The 23110-nt window shown below is 32.5% G+C and overlaps 1 protein-coding gene and 2 non-coding genes across 3 annotated transcripts; 2 read left to right on the top strand and 1 right to left on the bottom strand.

Annotated features, from left to right (window-relative positions):
* The first annotated feature begins 1534 nt into the window (after positions 1-1534).
* LOC114310862 (small nucleolar RNA snoR20a) lies at positions 1535-1624 on the top strand. Its single transcript, XR_003646306.1, has one exon. It is a non-coding gene; the product is annotated as a small nucleolar RNA snoR20a (small nucleolar RNA).
* Positions 1625-1863: 239 nt separating this feature from the next.
* LOC114310860 (small nucleolar RNA R38) lies at positions 1864-1945 on the top strand. Its single transcript, XR_003646305.2, has one exon. It is a non-coding gene; the product is annotated as a small nucleolar RNA R38 (small nucleolar RNA).
* A 4890-nt stretch (positions 1946-6835) lies between these two features.
* LOC114310858 (protein SPEAR3) lies at positions 6836-9126 on the bottom strand. The gene is made up of 5 exons (XM_028256959.2): positions 8570-9126; positions 8368-8478; positions 7558-7628; positions 7377-7461; positions 6836-7182 (listed from the first exon to the last, which is right to left on the bottom strand). The coding sequence occupies exons 1-5, from the start codon at positions 8789-8791 to the stop codon at positions 7069-7071; spliced, it is 603 nt and encodes a 200-aa protein (XP_028112760.1). The 5' UTR covers positions 8792-9126; the 3' UTR covers positions 6836-7068.
* Positions 9127-23110: the final 13984 nt, after the last annotated feature.

Raw genomic sequence — 23110 nt, 5'->3', positions numbered from 1 at the left:
ATGCAATAACCATACCAGTAAATAGTAAACTACAACAGTAGTCTACAATAAAAAATTCAGCCCCAGAAACTTAATCATGCAACACCAGATGCATTTTAAAGCAGAAATAATGAATTATTATTTCAGGAAAAATATTTTTTTATTTTCATAAAATTTTGAAAATTTTACAGAATATAGAAAATTTAATTATGAGTCTAATGGTCTCAACCACGCTTAAAACAAAGCTATAACGAATTACTTATGACCATTTAACGCGATTCAGAATTTAAAACAAAACAAATAGCACCTTAGTACCAACAGCCAAGCCAGCCAAGCCGCAGAGGAAAAACAGTGCGGCTCAGCATGCGGCTCAGCGCCGGCGCGCACGTGCGCAGCCCGGATGGCGCCCGCGTGAAAACGCGGACAGCGCGTCTCAGCGCGTGGCAGCGCGTGAGTGCGCGTGGAGGCGCGTGGCAGCCGCTCACGACATCAGGTGGCGCGTGAGGCCCACGCTCTGCCTTCCAGGGTGTTTTTTGGTCCAACTTTGGTACTGCCGAACTCCATTTTTCAAAATAAATACATTTATGGTTTCAAAAAATGTCATTTAATGAACATAAAAAAGAGATATTTTACACTCTTAATCTAATGGGAGTGGAAGTGCAGAAACCCTGTACTTCATCTTACTTCTTCATTAATTTTCATGCATATATCATGTATATATATTTATATAAAAGTATACACATATTTTAATGCATAAAAATAACCACGAAAATACCCAATCTGGCTCTGATACCAATGTCAATCAAAGTACAAAACGCAGCGGATAAAATATTTCGGGTCATACCTTTTAGCAGAACCTGGAGTGAAGAATCTCGTGGGTAAATCACGTGCTTCTAGAATCCGAACAACAAATCCCGTAGTGGAGTGATACTACAAAATGAGTATCACCCACACAAGTCACAGTGCAAAATGGCTTGATCGTTGTTTAATGGGAGAGAGTCAGAGAGAAAGTCTGCGAAAAAAAGGTTATGGGTAAAAACCACATAACGTATCTGATATATCAATATATTATCTAAAATACATAATCAGATATATAACCACCAATATCTATCTATCAATCTATCCATATCTATTGATATGATAGATATAGATATCTTGAAGGTTATCTAAATAAGTTTTGAATTCAAATTCAAACTTACATGGATAAGGTTCAAAAGGTTCAGGTTCAAAAGGTTCAAAGGGTCATGCCACATGGGCGCCCAATTTCTAACAACGATAGAAGCAAAGCCATAGTGGAGTTATGGGGCTATTCTACATTTTGGTTGCAGATGATATGTCACCAAACAACCCCAATTTTGTAGTCCATGCTTCAATCGAAGTAAGATTTTTAGGTGAAAAACTTTCTTACTGTTAACTTGCTTTGGTTTTTTTTGGGAAATTACAATTCAGTATAATTTTTTAAAAATAAGTTCAGATAAGTGGTAAGAACTATGGTATTGTTATTCTTTTCCTCTTTTTGTTCCCAGATTTCCATGTTTTGAATCTGAAGCTTCTAGCCAATGATGACAAATCATAAATTGACTGAAATTCAAGTTTTTAATATTTGCCATGGTGTTGAAATTCTTGGACCATAACGGTCTGAGGCTTTGCACTTTGCAGTACATTTGTGTTATACATTTGTTTATTTGTCATTCGTATCACTTTGTATATTTGTATTTATTGATTAAATTAAGTGAACATAAAACATTTGAAATTGGCTTTCATTTCTATCTTATGATAGAAAAGTTTCAAAACTTTAATGGAAATAAATAACTCCCATTGGTGTCCCTTTTTTCTTGTAAAATATTTGGCTTCTTAATTTTGTTGCTTATATATTTCTTTAGTGTTTGTGGATGATGATAAAAAAACACGTCACAATTATCCCTGTCTGATATATTTGTGCTGACCTTTGTGATCTGACACACACTATATTTTAGTTTGTTTTTATATGCCAATAATTGTTTAGCTATGGCTATATACCATTGACTACCCAAATAATGTGTAATAGAAAAGGTACATATGTGATATGCCGAATGATAATTGGCTTTGGATGGACCTCTATGATACAATAAGACAATGTAACAAGAAGCCAAAAAACTTTTCTAGTCCAGTAAATTAATCTTAAACTTTTCTCTCTTTGATTATCAATCTACCAAGAGGTTTGAGGAGTATTGTGGAAGTGTAACGGGACTTCTTCCTTAGGGATTGTTGTTGAGGAACAAGGCCTATAGGGGCTCATATTCCTCAGTGTTTTACTACCCTTTCATTTTTTAATCTTCTTAATATAACAAGTAGCAAAATAAGAACAACAAAAAACTTAAAAATGGTTTTCGTTTTATTATCACTATGTTGCACACTCTTCCTAGGGAATTTCAGACAAAATAGTATTTGAGTGTTGTGTGCAAAATTTACTCTTTCTATTAGATTGAAGGCATTGTATGACATTTCTAATTTTAATTATTTTTTACATGCTGTTGAGTGAATATGTGCATCTGAAGTCTTATTACCCATTTTATATGGATCCATTAATCTAGGTTATTAATAATTTTACGTAATTAACGCCCCTAATTGTACAGCTGATTATATAGCTAGACTTTCTTGTTGATCTTCTTTTCATTGTGGCAGCTGTTGAATTTTTACGGAATGTACCTGAAGGAAAGTATGATGCAATTATTGTTGATTCATCAGACCCTGTTGCTATGTTTGTAATTCAAACTTTCTACTTATTTTCCTTTTTCCTATTTATTTGCCTTTGTTACAATGCTTTTCAGAATGTTACTTAACAAATGCTTCATGATCTCAAACTATGCGGAAAAAAAAAATTGATTGACGATTGTCTTAGTTTTTCTTTTATATTTCTAGTCCTTGAAATTTAGGACCATATGTATTCACAATATGGAAGGTTATCTTAGTTTTCTCTTCATTTTTCTCCTATTTGGAGTATAGTCACATAACTATGCATATGGGTAGATGTTATATAATTCCGAACGCCATGACTTTAGGGTCCAATTTAAACTTGGGAGAAACGACGTCTATAGCTGAAGCTCTTGAAATGCATTAAATTGATATAATTGAACTAACACATTGAAGTGTATTAAATTTTCAAGTCAAGTTTGATATACATTTTTGCAGATTTTGTTGAGGGAATAGTTGATATGATCGAGCGGTTGATGTTGGGAGCTAAAGATTATGTTGCTCCTTTTTTCTTTTCTTTTTTTTCGTTTTTTGAAGACTTGAATTTTTTAGTACGATTTATTTAAGGATGGTTAATGGATAATGTCTATTATAAATTTATTTAATTTGCTAATTTTGTTATTTTTCATTTACAAAAAATTGTTTGGTAATTGTAATTGATTTTTTTGTTGTAGCAAACCCATATATGATTTTTTAATAAATAATTACTTGCGACAGTAAAACAATGGTCGCTAAAAGTGTTTTTTATTTTTTTATTTTTTTTGCGACGGCAAAACAGCTATCGCAAAAAGTAGTTTAGGCAGTTGCAAATAATTTGCGACTGTTGTTTTGCCGTCGCAAAAAGTATTTGCCACCCCCACATTTGCGTCCCCCATCTGCGGTCACATAGGCCGTCGCAAAAAGTCATTTTGCAACTGTATTTTTATTATTTGCGACGGCATGTGACGGTCACAAAAATTTTTTTTTTTAGTAATGTTGGTTTCATTTTGTAGAACTACTTAGAAAAACAACATATTCAAAGTTGCACATAACACCTCAATTTGTATGTAGTAAAAACAAAAATCAACATCAAGCTACAATTCCATATAATTCAAGCCTTAATTTAAACATATCACATCAATTTTTATTTTTATTTTTTTTGAGCAATAAAAGAGAATACTGAGACAAATATCGTATCAAAATTTTCCAATCCCAATTAAGTTAGTATCAAAAAAATAAGTTTATTAATATGTTAGTACTAAACCATGGTTGGTGAGAGGCGAACCCAACAACCTAAAGAATACTGTCCCAATTCAAAGACCAAAAGAAGCCAGATAACATCAATTAATATACCAGCAAAGATGAACTCAAGTGCACCGATGTCTTCACCAGATCATCAACTGTGATGCATGCTTGAATCAGAGATCATTGATACATCCTTTCTAAGACCTTGAGCCCCCCAGGCTACTTGTATCAACACCTCTACTCAAGCAGCAGCGGCAACACCGCAAAACAAGCGAAACCTTGAACCACTCTACACTTTCCATGAATTATTATGTCTTCCTACAAGTCACCGTATACCTTTCTAATGTGAACAAATCACATTAATTATCAAGTTATAAAATCTTATTTTCTTTTATACTACCAAATAACAAATCTCCACTCAGCTCCCATTAATTTTAAGATGGGATCATATAAAAGTGCATCTTCGTGAAAAAGAGAGAACTTCTTCTTCTTCTTCTTCTTTTTTGTTTTTTTGTCTTTGTTTTTGAGAGAGAGAGAGGGATTTCAACCTTAGTTCCCATCCTTCTCATTTTTTTCATAGAAAATCAGACCCCAAAACCAAAGGTAGGGAGTCAAATTATTTGACAAATTTTTTTTGTGGATAAGAGAGAACTATTAGGAATTCATTTTTAAATTCTTTTGTGAAATGTAATATAGATATAAGGGGTTTAATCTTGCATTGGTGGGAGTATTGAGTGGGTTTGCTCGAATTCCATTGAGGCTCTTTCACATCTATGGTTCAACTCTAATTATAAATGTCTCAAGCGAATCATTTAGTAAGCTTGTTTCCTCAGTATTTGTTGGAATCTGTGGCTTGCTAGAAACTTCACTATCTTCAAGCAAGGGCAAGCAAATTGGGAAAATACGATAAAGATACATGTTGCCTTTGGGTAAAATCTAAATCTGGGTTTCAGGGCTTTTTAATTTTTGATTGCTCGATGCACATCGATGTAGTTAGAAGAATCAAATCAAAGAAGAAGCGTGATCGAGGCACCATATCGTAGTGTCTTTCCTTGTTATTTTGTTATGTTTAGTTAGCTACTCGCTTTCTTTTCTGGTGTTTTGCTTGGGGTTGCACATGATTTTGCTTGTTTTTGGGTGCTAACCTAGTTGGGATTCATCTTCTAAGCTATGATGCATTTCCCCCCAGCTTGATCTCTGTAATCTCTCTTTTCTTTTATTAATAAATTTTCTCTTTTGCCGATAAAAATAAAAATAAAAATAAAAAAGATAGAAGGGGTTCAAACCCAATTTTCAATTGTGAGAATTGTATTATATTTTGTAAAGAAGAAAATATATATATATATATATATGATCGTAATTTTTTTTAAACAAATTGTCTCAGTGGTTTCGCTAACATCAAACGTCGTTGAGTAGCGTCACCCTTGTGAAAAAGGCAGATTTCTTGGTGAATAATGTTACCTTTACTGGAATGTTTCGCATGATTAGTTTACGGAAAATGCCAACACACAAGAGGGCTATCAGATATTTAGTATCTAATTCGTATGATTTTCTTCCTGATTAACCACAAAATCCATAGAGATAAGCACAAATGATTTTTGGAAATGTTTGAGATTTGTTCTTCACTTTTATCTCGAGTAAAAAGGTTTTAACCTCCACGTAACATTCTTGTTCCCTCTTTTATCTTCTTTAATAAAGTTAATTGATACTACTGAACAATAGAGAAATTCCAAAACTTCATGAATCAAATAAAGTTAAATTGATGGAAAGCTTTTGCCATTGTTAGATGCTGTCTGCTAGACATGAATGGAAAATATAAGAAATTCAACGAATGGCGACATTTTCACTTGTTACAGTGTTTGAAATGTCTCAAGAAATTTTCTTTGTTTTATTCAGGAAGTCAATTTAATTTCCATTATAGAACGAGCTACTTCAAAATGTTTGGAGCATTAGGATCGGAAAATAGCAAAATGCTAAAAAAGTGTTTGCACCGACGTTAGCTGTTTCAAATGACCCATTTTCAATAGGAAATAGCCCGACTGAACTGGCAATAGAAGATTGGCTTTGAAAGGCCCATGTTTGTTTGGAAACTATCCAACCAAGTCAATGTTGGTAGATTAGCTTCACAAGGCTTCATGTTCAATTGGAAAAGGCTCAACGAGTAATAGTCATTGATTTTCAGTGATCGGTGATGAATTTTGGACTAATTCCTCCGTTTTGACAAAATTACTATTCTTAGGAATCATATTTTAGTTATAACTTTGTCTAACAATTTTAGTTTTTGTTTGCTGTTTGTTTTGGCATTTTCTAAAAGTTCTAATATCCGAAATTTGCTACTGTAGTAATTGTGTTTATTTATTTAATATTTTGTTAGTAAAGTGTTATGTTTTCCTATTTTTAGAAGTTTTAGGTGTTCTATAAATGAGTTGTAGGTCTTGGGAAAATCCAATTTTTCATGATTAATAATGTTTCTGTGAGGGAGAGAGAGAGAGAGAGAGCAGTCCATCAAGTTGCTCAACACAACTTTGCAAATCCAATCAGTTATGCTAAACTTTCAAATTACCAGAAAGATGACAAAAAAGAGTGAATGCATACATTAAACTGTACAAAATTGCACATAGAAGTGAAAGCCTTAGCTCCAACTCTAATTCTCAAGGTTGTGTTTTGATCTTGAATTTAAGAAGGAATTTGTGAAGGGAAAATAAAAGGGGAAGGAAAAGATGTCATTTTTGTCACTTTTCTCTCCATTTTTGTTTTCCCTCCTGCAAATTCCTACTCAAATCCAAGATCAAACATGACCTAAGTGTCATTTGCTTTGCAGTTTCTTGTTACTGCATAAAATAATGCAAAATGCTTGCAATGAACAATGACATTCTCACTTCTATACAAGTGTTTGAAATGTCACAAGAAAATTTCATTTGTTTTCTGCAGAAAGTCAATCTAACATCCATTACACACAAGCGAGTTATTCCAGATGAAAATGTTATAACACAAGTCCATCAAGCTGCTCAACTTGTGGGCAACTTTGCAATCCAACTTGTTGCACTCATCTTTCAAATTATAAGTAAGAGATGACCAAAAAGAAAAAAGAAAAAAAGTGAATCCATACATTGAATAGCAGGAAAGTTCAGGCTAAATTGAAAGTCTAAGCTCCAAATCCAGTTCTTGACTGTCACTTTCGGAGTTCTGACTGCTGCCTATTGAATCTGTACTCCGGTCTTTCTTTCTTTTCTTCTGCAGTGAGTCCTACATCATGAATTGTTGGAAAGAACTTGTTATTCAGAGTTTTAAATATTGGTCGATAGGTGTCATGATTTTGGACTAATGATATTGACATTCATTGACATATAACTGTATCACCAATATTGATATATATCTTGATACTATTACATGTTCATGATAGCAATGGTCCAGAAGTACATAGAAATTATGGGCATTACCTCAACTTGTTGGTTCAGAAAGTGTCTTGGAATGCCGGGTTGTGCAAAATGTTGGGTCTCCGACATGCTATTGCCAGGGTTCCATCTGTTTTAGAGAATTTCACATGTTGATTAGAAATCAAATGTTCAATAAAAACAATATTTCCTAAGTTGATCACTACGAAAATTTTTTGGTAGGAACCTTGCTGTAGTACTGGGTTGGGAATGATCAGCATATCTGATATTTGCTTTTTCTAAATCTACCATCCCCATCTGTAATAAAGTAAAATTTTGACTGATTCAGTTACTGTTACAAATCTATATCGAGCAAACATACAATAATAAATGTACAGTCAATAAAAGTAATAAAAAAAATAAAAAATAAAAAAAGGAAAAACAGCACCAGCAATTAGGAAAATCAAAATTCAATTTCCTACTCTCTCTCAAGTCATGATGATGGTGATGATGATGAGGATGAGAAATGATGAAGCATTGGAAGCAACAAGTACCTATAGGTTTAACACTAATTTCTATGTTTGGAAACAAACACTTCCAAAAAAATGGGAAGGGTATATAATTCAAGAAACATTTCATATATAAATTCATATATAGTACATAAAAGGAAGTCATTTTGAATATACAAGGAAAATTTTGTTGGTATTTTGTGTAATTAATTACCTAGTTTTTGTGCACCCTAGATCTCTCTCTCTCTCTCTCTTGTGAATGCATTATGAGAGGCGAATTAGGTTTGATAGAGAAAATTAACATCAACAATAAAGAAAAAAAATTGATCGGTAATGATCTTTTTAATTATTCATTAAAGATAACAAGTTTCATCGCTAGAAGGTACATCTAATTAGGTTGACACATATCCGCAGCAAATCAAGTTGAATGTTTAGAGAAAACATAAGATGATCAACAAATTAAAAACGAAGATGAAATTATGAGTCAAGATGGAAATTCTCAAGTTGAACGTGTTTTGATCAAACTAAACATAGCAAGTCAAACATACCATGATGTTTTGCTGGCCATGGATACCATAAGAAGGTGAGGATGATGATGTATTAGAGAAGGAAGATGATGATGGTACTGATGAATAGGCTGTTTGCATTCTCGTATCCTCCTGCATATGTATGTTTGACAACAAATCTCCATCAAAATCCAATAGAAAGAGAGAGAGAGACAGAAAGAGAGAGAGAGAGCGAGAGCGAGACCTGGTTGAGGTTAGTGGGGTAAGGAGGAGCATGAAGAGAAGGAAGATAGCTACTACAACCCATTTGACTATGCAATCTGATCTTCTCTAACTGGGCAACACCAAGTCCTCTCTGAGGCTGCTTAGGCTTGTCTGAATTGCCCTTCTTCCCTTTCCTTGATGACCCTGAAGAACCAGATCTTTCATTTCCTAGGTTTGGTTCCCCAGAATAACCACTACCCATCTCTTTTTTCTGTGATGAGAGAGACAGAGATGGAGAGAGAGAGACAGAGACTTATTGGAAAAAAACTTCAGTCAATCTGCAGAATTTCTTGCAACAGCTGCTATGGTGTATCAGAGATCTCTCAACACCCTTTTTAAGCTGTTATAGCACCAAAGTAATTATTGCATCGCTGGATCAAATTGTTTATACATCATATATATACATGATGATATATCTTGTACATATATATACTTAGATTTTATGCTTTTTTTTACCCCACCACTCCTGCCTCATTTTGGAACCTCAATAAATTGCCATATTTTATTTTTATTTTTTCTTTATTTATGGACTTTGGTGACAATGACTTGAAAGTGATTGTCTTTGAATTATAACTGTTAAATGTTAATATATTATAAACTATATAAAACAATTATGATAGTACATATCATAGAGTGAAATCTGTCATAAAAAATATATATATATTTTGATTAGTTTTGTGATTAGTTATGTCACTATAGATTTGTTGTTTATTATACAGCATTAGAAAATTGGTAAGTATGTGACAAAATATAAAAAAAATTACTCTAAAAAATAAAATGTATGGATTACATTTATTCATATTATATTTCACATTAGCCTAAATTTAAATATAGACTTCACACTTTATTTTTAATAACTTTTCAATATACGTTTTTAGATTGTCTAAATTTTTTCCTTCAAACTCCACCATACGCACTTTGTTAACATGTTAATTAGGTTTTCTCTGATCAATATTAAGAGCAATGCCTTTCTATGCCAATGATGTGATGTAGCTTTATGTGACTAAATTTGCTATAATTGCCACCATCAACACTTTGCAAATATTTTTTTGTACGTCACGCGAGCTAAAAGAGAGTTGGGAAAGATAAAATTTTGTATATCAAGCACTCTAAAGAGAGTTGAGAAAAGATGAAATTTTGTATATCATGCGTGCTAGAGAGTTTAGATCACAAATCTTAGCAATAATTTGATTAGCAGTATAAAGTAATTAACAATTTCTTAATATAGAAAACTAAAGTGACAAAATGATTTTATTTTTATTTTATTTGATAATTTAGTTTATCATTGGTCATGTAAGTTTTTAAGCTAGATGGATCCTACTTTTCATGAGTCTTTTTGGTTCTATGATCAATGATGGTGTTAGATGACAATATTTTAGTGAAAAAAACCCAACTATAATATTCTCTAAGCAACTTATTTAGGAAGGTAAACTACATAAAGAATTATAAACGTTGGACCCAATCACTATTAAATTATAGATTCTAGAAATCTTTATAGCAACTTCCTAGGGATTGTCTTCTAGGAAAAAATGAAATTCTTGGCCTCATAACCAAATCTTATCAAACTCAGAAAGTAAACAATTCTTGTCACAGAAAACCCTATTAAAAAATATATATTTTTCTCATTGAATTCAACCATTCAATATTCAATTTCTATAGAAACAAAAATAATAATAATTATTATTAACCCTAGATATAATCATATCTAAAGAAACCCCTAGATATAGGGTAAATTTGTTGGTAAAAATATCAGTATCTTTAAAAAAAATCAAAATATTATGTGCGCAAAATAAATTATTAGAAAAGTGTTCAAAATTTGAATATATATTACAAATTTAAACTTTGTGTGATGTGGGTTACACCCAAAATAAATTTAATCTATACATTTTAAGTTTTGAATACTTTTTTGAGGTCTCGTTTGAAAATTTGATTTTTTGACTAAAAAAATATTAAAAATTTAGAAAAAAATTTAAAAAAATACTAAAACATCAAAAAACCAATTCACAATTTTTGACATAATATCACTCTTAACAATATTTTGCTCATTGAGTTCATCCCCTCAATATTTAGGGAATGGGGTTACGCTGTGAGACTTATTAGGGACTTATTTTTATGATGTGAATCGTTTATTTTGTAGGATTCGTTGAGTATTTCATGCATGTCAAAAATCATGTTAATAAGATATTTTTTTTTTGATCAGCAAAGAAAAATTTCATTAACAGCATGAAATTAATAAGATATTGATAACCATTTGATCCAATTGCATTTATCATTTTTTTTAAAAAAAATTGTTTTTCTTTTGAGAAATAGTATAAAAAATATGCAATTCGATCAAGTGGTTACCGATATAAGATCAATAAAATTTTTGGTATATATTAAGTACTCAACAAGTCTTATAAAATGAATGGTTCTGATAATAAAATTAAGCCCGTAAAAAACCTCTCATTCAGCTTGTAATATGCCTCACATTGAAGCACAACAATTTTATTTTTTTTTTTGTTTTTTTTAAAGAGACACAACCGTTACTGTTGTGCGAGCAGTAACCCCATGCCCCAATATTTAACTCCTAACCCTAGATATAAGGTAAATTTGTTGGTCAAAATATTGCAATCTTTAATATATATAAATACATTTAATGTATATTTATTAATATTATATTGTATCGAGAGTTTCAATACACCAAATCTAATTGAGCTGTTTCACGCATGATTTGTGGGGCATATTTTATGAGTTGTTTGTGTGGTGGAAAGTGAGAATCCTCCCAATTTCTTAAACTGACATGTGAACTCACACAATTACAAAACATTAACACAAAAAAAAAAAAAAAAAAAAAAGGAAAAAGAGACACATCAATTCTTTCAAAGCATGTCATTTGTTAGTTTTTTTTTTTTTTATTAATTCTTGTCTTGGTATTAATTTTTGTTTTTTGGTAAGTTAGCAGCCAATAAAACATAAAAAAGACAAAAATAAAAAGTAATTAATAAAATAAACAATAGCTTATTAATTTAATGTTTTGGGTGGGCCATATTGGGCTTGAAAGTCCATAATACTGGCTTATCATGAAGGCCATTGGCCCAAACTCTGCAGTCCAAAAAAAAAAAGGATGAGCTCATTGATGACCCAAAACTACATCTTCATTCCTTTGAAAATCAAATGAGTTTAGTCATCATGGCATATGCAATATACATCCTCTAGTTTTGCTACCAACAGAAATTAATCATAGAATTAGATACAAAATATACCTAAATATTTAAGATTTTACCGAGATTATTTGTGAGGTCTACTTTTAAACAATCTTAATATCTATCCATATATATTATGTGTTCAGTTTTATAATTAATTTATGTATTCGTAAACTTATTCTAACACCTATGATGTTATATGTATAGTATATGGTGGTTTTAGTAAATTATAGGTGCATGCATGCCAATCAGATGAAGAAATGCATGTGATCTACGTCATTTGCTGATTTGAATATATCCTAGTAGTGCAACTCTCTATTTTTTTGTTTCTACTAATATTTTTAAGGGTAAATCATAAACACATTCTTTAAGATTTACTTAAATTACAAATTACCTCATGTTTATAATAAATAGGTCATTTTATTAATAAATCATCAAGTTAATTAACAATTTTTAATAATGTTAAAATTTTATTCCAATTAATAATTTAAATAATTTTATTATTGTATAAGTGAACAGTTAAAAATTTCACCTTTTCAATTAATTCTGTTAAATAAAAAATTCTGACAAAGACGTATTTATAATTTTTCAAACCACAGGGAACAATTTGTATTTTAAGCAAACGTCAGGATATTGTATTTGTAATTTACCCTATTTTTAAAATAATCCTTAGATTAGTTTTTAACTTTTGTCTATACATAGGTAGTGACAGTGGGATCCAAATACATAAGAACAATAATTATTTTTAATAGTAATTCTAAATATTCATAAAAAAAAAAAAAAAACCTAAAAAAATCAATGTTAAACAATGAGTCATAATCCTCTTGTTTGTTTTGAGGGAAAAACTTTAAAAAATAAAAAAAAAAATAAAAATTCTCTTCCCCTCCCCTTTTGCCTCAAAATGATATTTTCTGGAATATTACAAGGTGCGATACAGATAATACATTACAGAGAATTCAAATTCTCAAATAATAGGCCCTCTTTGATGTGGGTTAACAAAGTTTTGTAATTTTTTTAACATCAATAAAAAAAATTAAGAGAAAGAAAACTACAGAGTCTATAATCACCAACAACAAATTGGTATTGATTAGTGTTAAAAGTTACATACAAACAAGCTAAAGTCAAGAGGGTATGGGTTTTTCTGATTAGTCAAATCCATAGGTTTCTTAGTATAAAATATAGTGTCTTAACCCAGGGGTGAGTGGCAACCTGGTAAGGGCTTGTGGTTTAAGCCCCTAGGTCCTGGGTTCAACTACCCTCTGGGCCAATCTCCTGGACGTAGCACAGTTGGTTAGGAGGTTGACCTCAATGATGCCTTATCAGCTACTTGGTGTGGGTTTAATCTTCCCCGCTGTGCGAGTTCTGACTTAAGCAGAGCTTGCCTTGGGAGGTCGGGACAAGCTTCCAGGTTATAGTCTCTTACTCGGAACGGACAACAAGACACCCTGGTGATCTCCTCAAAAGGCGCGCTTCCAGGTTATAGTCTCTTACTCGGAACGGACAACAGGACACTCTGGTGATCTCCTCAAAAGGCGCTGCCTTGGACCTGCGAGAGAGTGGGAGGATTTTCCTGTAACAAAAAAAAAAAAAAATATATATATATATATATATATAGTGTCTTCTTCCATCAGTCATTTTCAAAATATTTGGTGCCTTCAATCCAACTACCAAGCATAGAAACTTTCAAATCATAAAACATTAACAAAGCAAGCGCTCTATGTTATTTAAAGAGTACTATATATATAAGAAAGAATAAATAGAATAATGTAATTGAATTGTCGTCTTATCACATTAAATAAAAATTTGTTAATAATTTTTAATATAAAAAATATTATTACCATATTATTCTGGTAAATGAATTTATATATGATTTTTTTTTTTTTTTGATAAAAAAATTAACATTTTTCTTATTTGTGAATATGTGACTTACAAACTGCTAGATATCTCTATAGAGGTTTATTTATTTGTTTATTTTTTAAGCAAGGAAAAGTCTCTGTAGTTTAGTTTGATGACAAGTGGAGGATAGAACCAATGGACAAGTGGTTTAATTGGAATGATACTCTTGTATTCAATTTAAATAAGTTTTTAATCATGTGATTATTCAAATCAACTCATTTTCCTTGTATCAAATAAAAAAAATTAAAAAGTACATGATTTGTCATTGGCACGCCACGTGGATCGTTTTCATTACCGACTCTTGATGTAAAGCATGACCTAAGTTTTAGTTTAATGAGGTTTTCAAGAATTATTACAATGAAAAAAAGGAATTGAACAAACTTTGGGAATAATGGCATAATATGGGCTAGCAAAGTAAAACCCAAGTTAGAGTATCTTAAATAATTCTTTACACGAGATTTATCAATTATTATAGTTAGTGTTATTATATTTAGTTACTCTAAGGAGTTAACTATTTTAATAGTTATTTTAACAAAAAAATTTAAAATTAATTATATTTGAAGAGTCCTGAGAAACTCTTTAAACAATTTGTATATATAAAATAAATAAAACAAAAAATAATGTTAGAGTACATAGATAAAAATAAATAAATAAATAAATTAAGTAAAGTAAATAAAAAACTTCTTTTTTTTTTTTAGCTAGTGAAAAATGAAAAATATAGTTGGACTTGCTCCAACAATACATAGGTTTCGTTTGGATGTAAGTTGACTTTTTGGTTATTTTAGTCCGGAGCCTTATTTGAAATAGACTTTTTAACTTTTTTGACTTTTATGAGAGAAAAAATGTAATGATTATGATTTAAATGTGACATTTTATCTTATTGAATTAAAAAATCTATTTGATCTTTTTATGACTATTTTAACCTCAACTCACCCCACCAAACTTCCCAAACCAGTGCATAATGGTAAAGTTAAGACAATAATAATAAGCATAAAATATTGTCAATTCCACTAATTTAACATAATTATACTGTATTTTCTTTAAATTTGTAATCAGATAACACTTATTCTCATGTTAGTCAATTGCAATTGTTTCATAAAATACCGTCAATTCCACTAACTTAACATAATTGTATTATATTTTCTTAAAATTTGTAATCAGATAATACTTATTCTCATGCTAGTCAATTGCAATTGTTTCAGTATGATGGGGAGCTTATTTTTAAATAATATATTTATCTTATTACACTTATTTTTTAAATATATATTCCTTTCAAAGTTTGAAAGTTCTATTTTATGTCATTACGGCTTTTTACAATTCCAAATATATCATCATTATTAATCTCTCAAGTTCTCTTTACACCCCTTAAAATTTCAAAGCCTAACTCTACACTCACCTCCACCATCGCCACCTAGCCCCAGGACAACCCATCCTTACAACCACAACTCAGCAACCTCCAATACCCTCCCATTGCGAACCCCCTCTCCAACCCCACAACTGCAACCTCTCCTCTTTAGCTCCCCTGCCACTAGCCCCTACCATTGTGCATATGTAAGAGAGAGAGAGAGAGAAGGGGTTGAATGTGGCACTAGAGAGTGTGGGAGACGGGCTATCCTGTGGGGTTTGGTCTCTCACCAACCTTTTGTGGTTGAGCTTGCAGATGATTGGGCTTTCTTTTTGGTGGCAACGTAATTAGGATTGGGATAGTTTGTTATGATGCTTTATGGTCTTCTACCCATTTTTTTGATTTAATCTCATTTGATGTGTGATTTTATCATCAATAAAGGTTTCTTTTTTTTTTCTGATAAAAAAAAAAGGTGGCGGCAATTGTCAATAGGGTATAGAGGAGTGGCGATAGTGGTGATAGGATGGTGGAGATGGTTGGGAAGCAATGAGTTGAATGAAAAATTAGGGTTTTGAATTTTTAAAATTTGAGTATTTTTTTAGTAATTTTAAATAGGGATAACAATGTGTAATTAAGAGAGAGAGAGCAACGAGGTGTAAATAAAAGCACTTACCATAATATCAACAAAATATTCAATGAAATTCCAATTTTACCATTAATCAAAGTTAAAATCAAACATACATAGTGATATGTATACATATAATAGCACAACTGCCTTATTCAATGAAGTGCTTGTCTGCTTTCTAACAAGTGAAAAGTTAGTAATTAGAAAATAAAAAATTTAAAGTATTTCTTTTCATCCTTTTAATAGTCAGTTTTTGAAAGAAACTCAAGTTATTATGCCTTTCTAAAATAAAAAATAAAAAAAAAAAGTTTCTTCAAATTACTATATTTTTCTCAAATTAATGTAATATATCCTAATAACAACAACGCAAACATGCAAACAACAGAAACGTGCAGAGAATAAAACAAGGGATTTTGTTGAATAAGTTTGATTTGATTTTGTTTTTTACTTGCAATATGATTAAAGATATTAAACCTCCCCCCCCCCCCCCCCAAAAAAAAAAAAAGGGCAACAGTAAGTGGAGATAGACGAAAAGAATATATTTAATTAGATTGCAAGCACATGCAAACTACCTAGACTTCACACGATTTGCAAAGCAATCCCTTTAAAAACGCTGCATATATAAAGAAAAAAAAATCAGCACCACTCCCAAATCCAATCCAACTATACACCAAATCAAGCTCAATCCTATAGAATATAAGATTCTGTTATTAAATTAATTTTTAAGGAGTACCACTGGGACTTGTACCAAACCCTATTGTGAGGTTAAGCTGTGTTAGGTTGTTAGCACTTTGGTGTGTTGTGTAGGGAGGGCTATCTCTATACTAACATTGCTGTGCCTGCAACTTAATGACTTAATTAAAGGTAAAGAACCCACCAAGATTCTTAAAAAATAAATAAATAAAAAGAGGAAAAAAGAAAAATATAGATAAATGACATAGGTGCTGTTTGGTCCAGTTTATTGTAAATTAAAAGTTGATAATCAGAAAATAAAAGTTAAAAATACCCATTCCTCAGCTTCTAAATAATCATCTTTTCTCAATTTATTTAAACTATTTTTACTTAAAAAGTTGTAAACAGAAACTACACTAAACAGTCTGACACAAATTGCACCCCCTATAATTCACACCAAACACCCCCATAATCACATTTGCTAATGTAACGTCATTTTTGGATGTATTAACCTTGGCTGAAGTGATTCTATTGAATAGTTTGTTTGACAGGTGGCAATGTCCCCAAACATGGTGAATCAACTTGAATCTCATTAACTCAAAACCTAAATATATAATATATTTAGTTCACACTTCATATAATATATTTAGTTCACACTTCATAGTATTGGTTTGAGTTGTTTCATTTGGGTCAATTGAAAAAAAGAGAAAAGAAAAGGAAAAAAGAAAGAAGCTAGAATTGCTACTTCTACTAAAGGAGTTGCATTATCCACTAAACCATGGATATACTGATGCAATGTTTTCTGTAGAATATAAATTAACTATTTATAGTTTTTTTTTTTTTTTTTTTATTCTATAGAATTTTGTGTCAAAACTTTGTAAAATAGTTTAAATAAACTGAAATAATTTGATTATTCTAAAATTGGGAAATAAACATTTTTAAATTCTATTTAAAAATTATTAATTTTCAGCTTACAATTGGTTGTGGTTAACAATATGGAGAGTATAGAGATCCTTATTAGACAAAGTTGGATTTCAAGTTTATTAGATAAACCAAAAGATGAGGACCACTAGTTCATTTAGAGGTTTAGGGGAACAATTAATGGTTGAGATTGGACCATATGATCTTGAAGTACTGGTATTTCTCTTAGATTCTATCAATGCCCATACGTAGATCACAACAAACCTTTATTTTATGATTTTATTAAATGGTTCAAGTTATCATTTTGCATGATTTAGGAGTGATAAAAAAATATATATGCACAAAGATCAGCCATTGATTTTTGCGTACTTGAAGAATTTCATGAAGATATCACTTTCCAATAAAAGATGGGTTTGTTCCTTTTTAGAGCCATCTTTATCCCTTCGGTGGATAGTTAATAAACATTGTTGACGTCCACTATGTTTTGTACTACTTAATCTGTTGTTAATATGTGTATCTTTTGGGAACATTAGATTGGTGCCTAGCTTTTGTTGATTTGACAAATGATGAGATGATACAGTACCAAATTATTAAAGGTAATTATATTAATTTCTTTAAAGTTTGAAAAAAATATATTAAGTCTCATAATTTTTTTTAAAAAAAAATTAATTTATATAATGCCTTGTCTCCCTTTTTATTAGTAATTTGTTAATTGTATAGATAAAAAAAATAATATTTTTAATGATATTCCAGTGTACTTTTTTTAAAAATAATTTTAGGTAAGTGGTAAACTTTATGAATATTAATAATTAAATTCATAGTTTTTTTCATAAATCTGTAATTATTTTGAAAATTTTTAATTTTCTCTTTGTTTTACATTAATATATATATATATATATATATATACATTATTCTATTTATTCATGTATGTGCACCCTTTTTTTTTTTTTTTGAATAGCAAAAAACAGTCATTTATTGATGAAAATTTTCAAAAACATACAACTAAAATTACATCAAATAAAGGAAGAGGAAGTGCAAAAAGTATCAAAGCATAACCGCAGAATCTTAACTAGATTGGCACCGCATGGAAAACCCAATCATTTGCCAGCACATCTCATGGTTAAAGAGAAAACAACCACAAGATACTGAAAAGAAAAAAAAACAACAAAAACAAACCACCAAGCAAACCAGATCAGACCCAAAGCAAACCAGCTGCCCTGCTCATCCAGCAAATTCCAGGGCAAACAGAACCCATCCTCCCAGCAAACCTCATGTAGTGACCCTCATCCTCGTCTTAGTCATGTTCATGTGCATCTGCATGTTTTGTTTTGTTAAGCTTGCACTTGTGGTTTTGACTTATTTTACCTAAAGTAAGGTTTCCATCTTGTTTTGTATCTCTGTGTTTGGCTTGAGTATTGTTTGTACGTCTTGTCCCTTGCTTGGTGTGTGTAGCCGATGTCATCTTAAGCCTAGGTCACGCCTTTGGACCTTTTACACCTAGGACCATCTTAGAACTACTTTGGTTGACCTCCACCTTCACCCTGGCATATTGGCCGAGATGTGTATCATCTAGGCCGAGATGTTATCATCTAGACATCCTAAATCTTTGATCACTGCACCTGGTGATCTTGTTCCTAGATTGGTATGACCTAGACCGAGGTGTGGCACATATAGGCCGAAGTGTGACACAGGTAGGTCAAGTGTTATTCTTCCTAGCCGAAATCATTGAAACCTGCTTACCGAAGCCTATGTCCTAATCCGAGGTCCTTACCTGCCGGAGTGCTTATGTCACCTTACTTGTTGAACACCCTTTGTCATGCTCTTGTCTTGTCTTTCAGTCACCTTTTTAAGGAAACCCAATCCGGTAGTGCCACATGCCCCAGCAGAGGGTTAAGTCAGCCGGCAGTGGAAGAAAACATATCTTTGTGTGTCATATTTTGCATGGTAGAGAGAGAAGCTCTAGGAAGAAGAGGAAGGAGTTCTTAGGGAGAGAACTAGATTTCCAAGCTTGATCTTCGCACTTTGAACCGTTAGATCCGTGTTTTGAGGTTAGATTCTTGATCTACTCTTGTTATTCTTTATGTTGATAGGATCACATTGCATGATCTAGCATGATTCATGAGCCATGCATTGATTTAAAGTTTGTTTTAGAAAGAAAAAATGATGTTCTTGTGTTCTTGAAAGAAAACCATGTTTTGATCCAAAAGTTTGTAACAAGATCTATGTTTTTGTATTTATTTTCATAAGATCTTCAAGTATGGGTACCCAGATCCATGTTTTCGAACTCACCTCATGAAATCTCAGGTTTTGAATAAAGAAGTTATGATTTTAGCATTCATATTCTTCATGTTCTTGTCTTTCATGTTCTTCAAAGGGAAACCCAGGTTTTCCCGACTTCATTTCCTTGAATGTGGTCGTTGGGACCATACCTCGGCCAAGAGGTGTGGGACCTCAGCCAAGACCTGGTTGGTACCCAGCATATTTTTCCCGAGATGAAAAACAGTGTTTTAACTTCCAGCATGTTTTGCTTTGACTTGACCTAGTTTTGAAAGAAATGTCGAGATCCTTTCCTATCATGTAAAGCTTGTTCTAAGGGTGCATTTCATATTCATCTTTGAGCATCTCTTCCTATCTTTTTGAAATGCATTCAATGGAATTTATTATGTGCTTGTAGGCCTTGGATCCTTGCTTGTAATCCCCTCACCTGAAGAGCTATGTGAGTGGTATTTTTAATAAAATTATGTTATAAAATTTTGATAAAGTCTTGATTCGTTTTGGAAAAGTATTTGATCAAGCATGAATGGTTGTCCCTAGTTTGGTATCTAGTATTATATTGTTTTGATGACATTCTAGGAAAGTCCTTAATGCCAGGGGACTATAATGCAACTGTACCCTTGTTTTGGAAGTCCTTAGTGCCAGGGGACTATAATGCAACTGCACCTTTGTTTTGGAAGTCCTTAGTGTCAGGGGACTATAATGAAACTGCACCCTTGTTTTGCCACTGACGATTTTTCGCGTGGGTTTGTTTGTCCGGAATGTCATCCCTTGTATTATATTGATGCTATTAAACATCCCTTGAAGCTTTGAAAGATTTGATAGATAAACTTGGTTCATCCCTTGACTTTGTACAAGTTATGATGCGTATTGTTTTGATAAAGATCTTGATTATCAGTCATGCGAATCTTTATTCCTAATATCATTCACTGAGTATCCAAGCTCACCCTCTCCTTATATATATATGTAGGTGACGAGCAGGAAGGCGGTGACGCCTAGATGTGTTTTGCATGATGTTTTGGATTCATACTTTTGTAGCATCTTGAAGATTATGCTTCTTGGCTTGGTCATTGTAGTTCATTTTGTATATGTCAGCTTGAGAAGCCTTTTGATCAAGATGTAATATGTATTTTAATTTTATCCAAGTTGTAAACCATGTTATAATATATGACATTTCATTTGATCTATGCACAGCTCTTGTAGACTATTTAGATTTAAATTTGCTTCCGCATATGTAGGCCCCATATATTTATACTCTGATTGTGTGTGAATCTTTGTAAGTTGGCCTTTGGTAATCTCGAATTACTGGCCATCACGGTACCATTCTACTAGGGACAGAATGGGGTCATGACACCTCACCACCAAAGCAGACCACATTGCAGAGATCCAGACCACTCTCCAAGAAGCATAAAATTGGATTATGGACTGATGCAACAAGCCTCACACTAAGCAAACCAGCTGCCGTTCTCATCCAAACAGATTTCAGAGCAACAGACCCATCTTCCCACCCAATAGCAAAAAAAATCCCAGCAGACCTCACACCAATGCAAACCATATTGCAAAGAGATCAAGGCCAAAACTGATTCAGACCACCCTCCATTGAAGCAGACAGAAACAGCAAGAGAGATCTTTTCTCAGTCAACATCCCTTACTTGTTGCAGATTGTTCATAATATCAGTTATTGAATAACCTGAACAGGAGGAGGCAGCAACTTTGCTCCACATCGCAACTCGCACTTTAATGATCTCACACAGCTCCTCAAAATTTGGATGAGTGCCATTAAAAATATAATAATTTCTCAGTTTCCAGATGGACCAAATCATAGCCAGAGGCATGGCCTTCCAGAACACCCTCTCTTGCTTTTTCAGCCTAATACCAGCCCACCATTCTAGTAAATAGTGCACAGAACCAGGTTGAACCCACTGCAATCCCCACCATTTTAGCATATGTGACCAAACCTTCCAAACAAAAGGGCAAGATAGAAACACAAGATTTACACTAGTGGTGGGCGCGGGTTGGTTGCGGCCACGGAACCTCCAATCCGCCATCCGTCCACCAGATTGGCAGATTGGAGGACACCAATCCGCATCCGTCCGCCAATTCGATGGATATGGATTGAGCGGATTAGTGGATGAATGCGAATCGGTTTGGCGGTTTAAAATTTTATAAATTTTCAACATAATTCAACTTGTGCACTTCCTCAAAAAAAAGACAAAAAAAAAAAAGAAAGTATTGCAGTCAATGACTTAAAAAAGTATTATAATCACTGTATGCCTCATCCAAAAAAAAAAGTTTGAAATTTTAGAATATCACAATCACTGCATGCCTCATCCACATATTACAATCACAACATGATTTATCCACATAAAGTATTACAATTTGTGGTTCTTAAAATATAATAACAAATCAAACCACCAAAACCATGAATAGAGCAGTAGTAGAGATTGTATGTCTCTATATCGTTACATTTATATATGTTTTTGAAAACAAAAACCAACCAACATATATCATATTTTCTATTTATTATTTTTAGAGTTAAATTTAAAAATAAAAAAATATAGATAAATAATACGTTTATTTTTTTCAATTCAAAAAATATATTCAAGTTGAAAATTTTTTTCAACAGAATATTTAAACTATTTTTCAATTGAAAACACAAACAAAATATTTAAACAAATTGAAAACATAAAATCTTATAAATTATTAGAGGTGCTCGCGGTTTGGCGGTTCGGTTGCGGCTAAAGAAATCTCAAATCCGCCATCCGTCCGCCAAATTGGCGAATTGGAGAAAATCAATCTGCAACCGTCCGCTCGTCATCACGCATCCATCCAAAATGCAGAGGATTGATTCGGTTCGGTCGGTTTTAACGGATCGGTATATCTGCTACTCACCCCTAATTTACACTCTCTATTTCCTCATTGCAGAAAATGCAGTTGACATTGGCCTCATCAGAGAGCACTCTAATTCGATGCAAAAAGCTGGAAGTCTTTAGCCTTCCCTTTCTTGCCAACCAACCAAAGAATTGAGCTCTAGGTGAAGATACATTGTTCCATAATAGATCTGTAACGTTACACACTGAGCCTAACGAATTATCACACCATTTATAAGCAGAGGAAACAGTGAAGTTTCCTGATGGGTCTGCTTTCCAATGCAAAGAATCAGCCATATTTTCCCTAAGGACTGGAGCATTAATTAGCAGCAGATTCAGTCTATTCAAATCCTCCACCTCCCACTGAAAGAGTGATCTTCTGAAATTGAAATTCCACTCCACCTCACTATTTCTTTTGATATGCATCACATTCACAGATTCAAACTTTTCCAAAGACAAGGAATAGAGCCTAGGGAAAGCTTCCATCAAGCACACATTATTACACCAAGTACCTCTCCAGAACAGAGTGTTTTTCCCATCCCCAATCACATGAGCAAAAATTTCTTTAAAAAATTTCACAAAATCAGGTCTGGATCTAGCAACACCCAAAATGTCATCCCATAGGCAAGAGATCCTGGTGTTAACAGCAGGTTCTGGGCACCACCCAACCCCCACCTGATTGTATTTGTTATACATCACCTGTCTCCACAAAGCATTCGGTTCAGTCCCAAACCTC

The sequence above is a fragment of the Camellia sinensis genome, chromosome 5 (assembly GCF_055761805.1).
Source record: "Camellia sinensis isolate YWXY chromosome 5, ASM5576180v1, whole genome shotgun sequence".
Taxonomy (NCBI): Eukaryota; Viridiplantae; Streptophyta; class Magnoliopsida; order Ericales; family Theaceae; genus Camellia; species Camellia sinensis.
The sequence above is the reverse complement of the archived record's forward strand: the minus strand, read 5'-3'. Positions and strand labels throughout refer to the sequence as shown.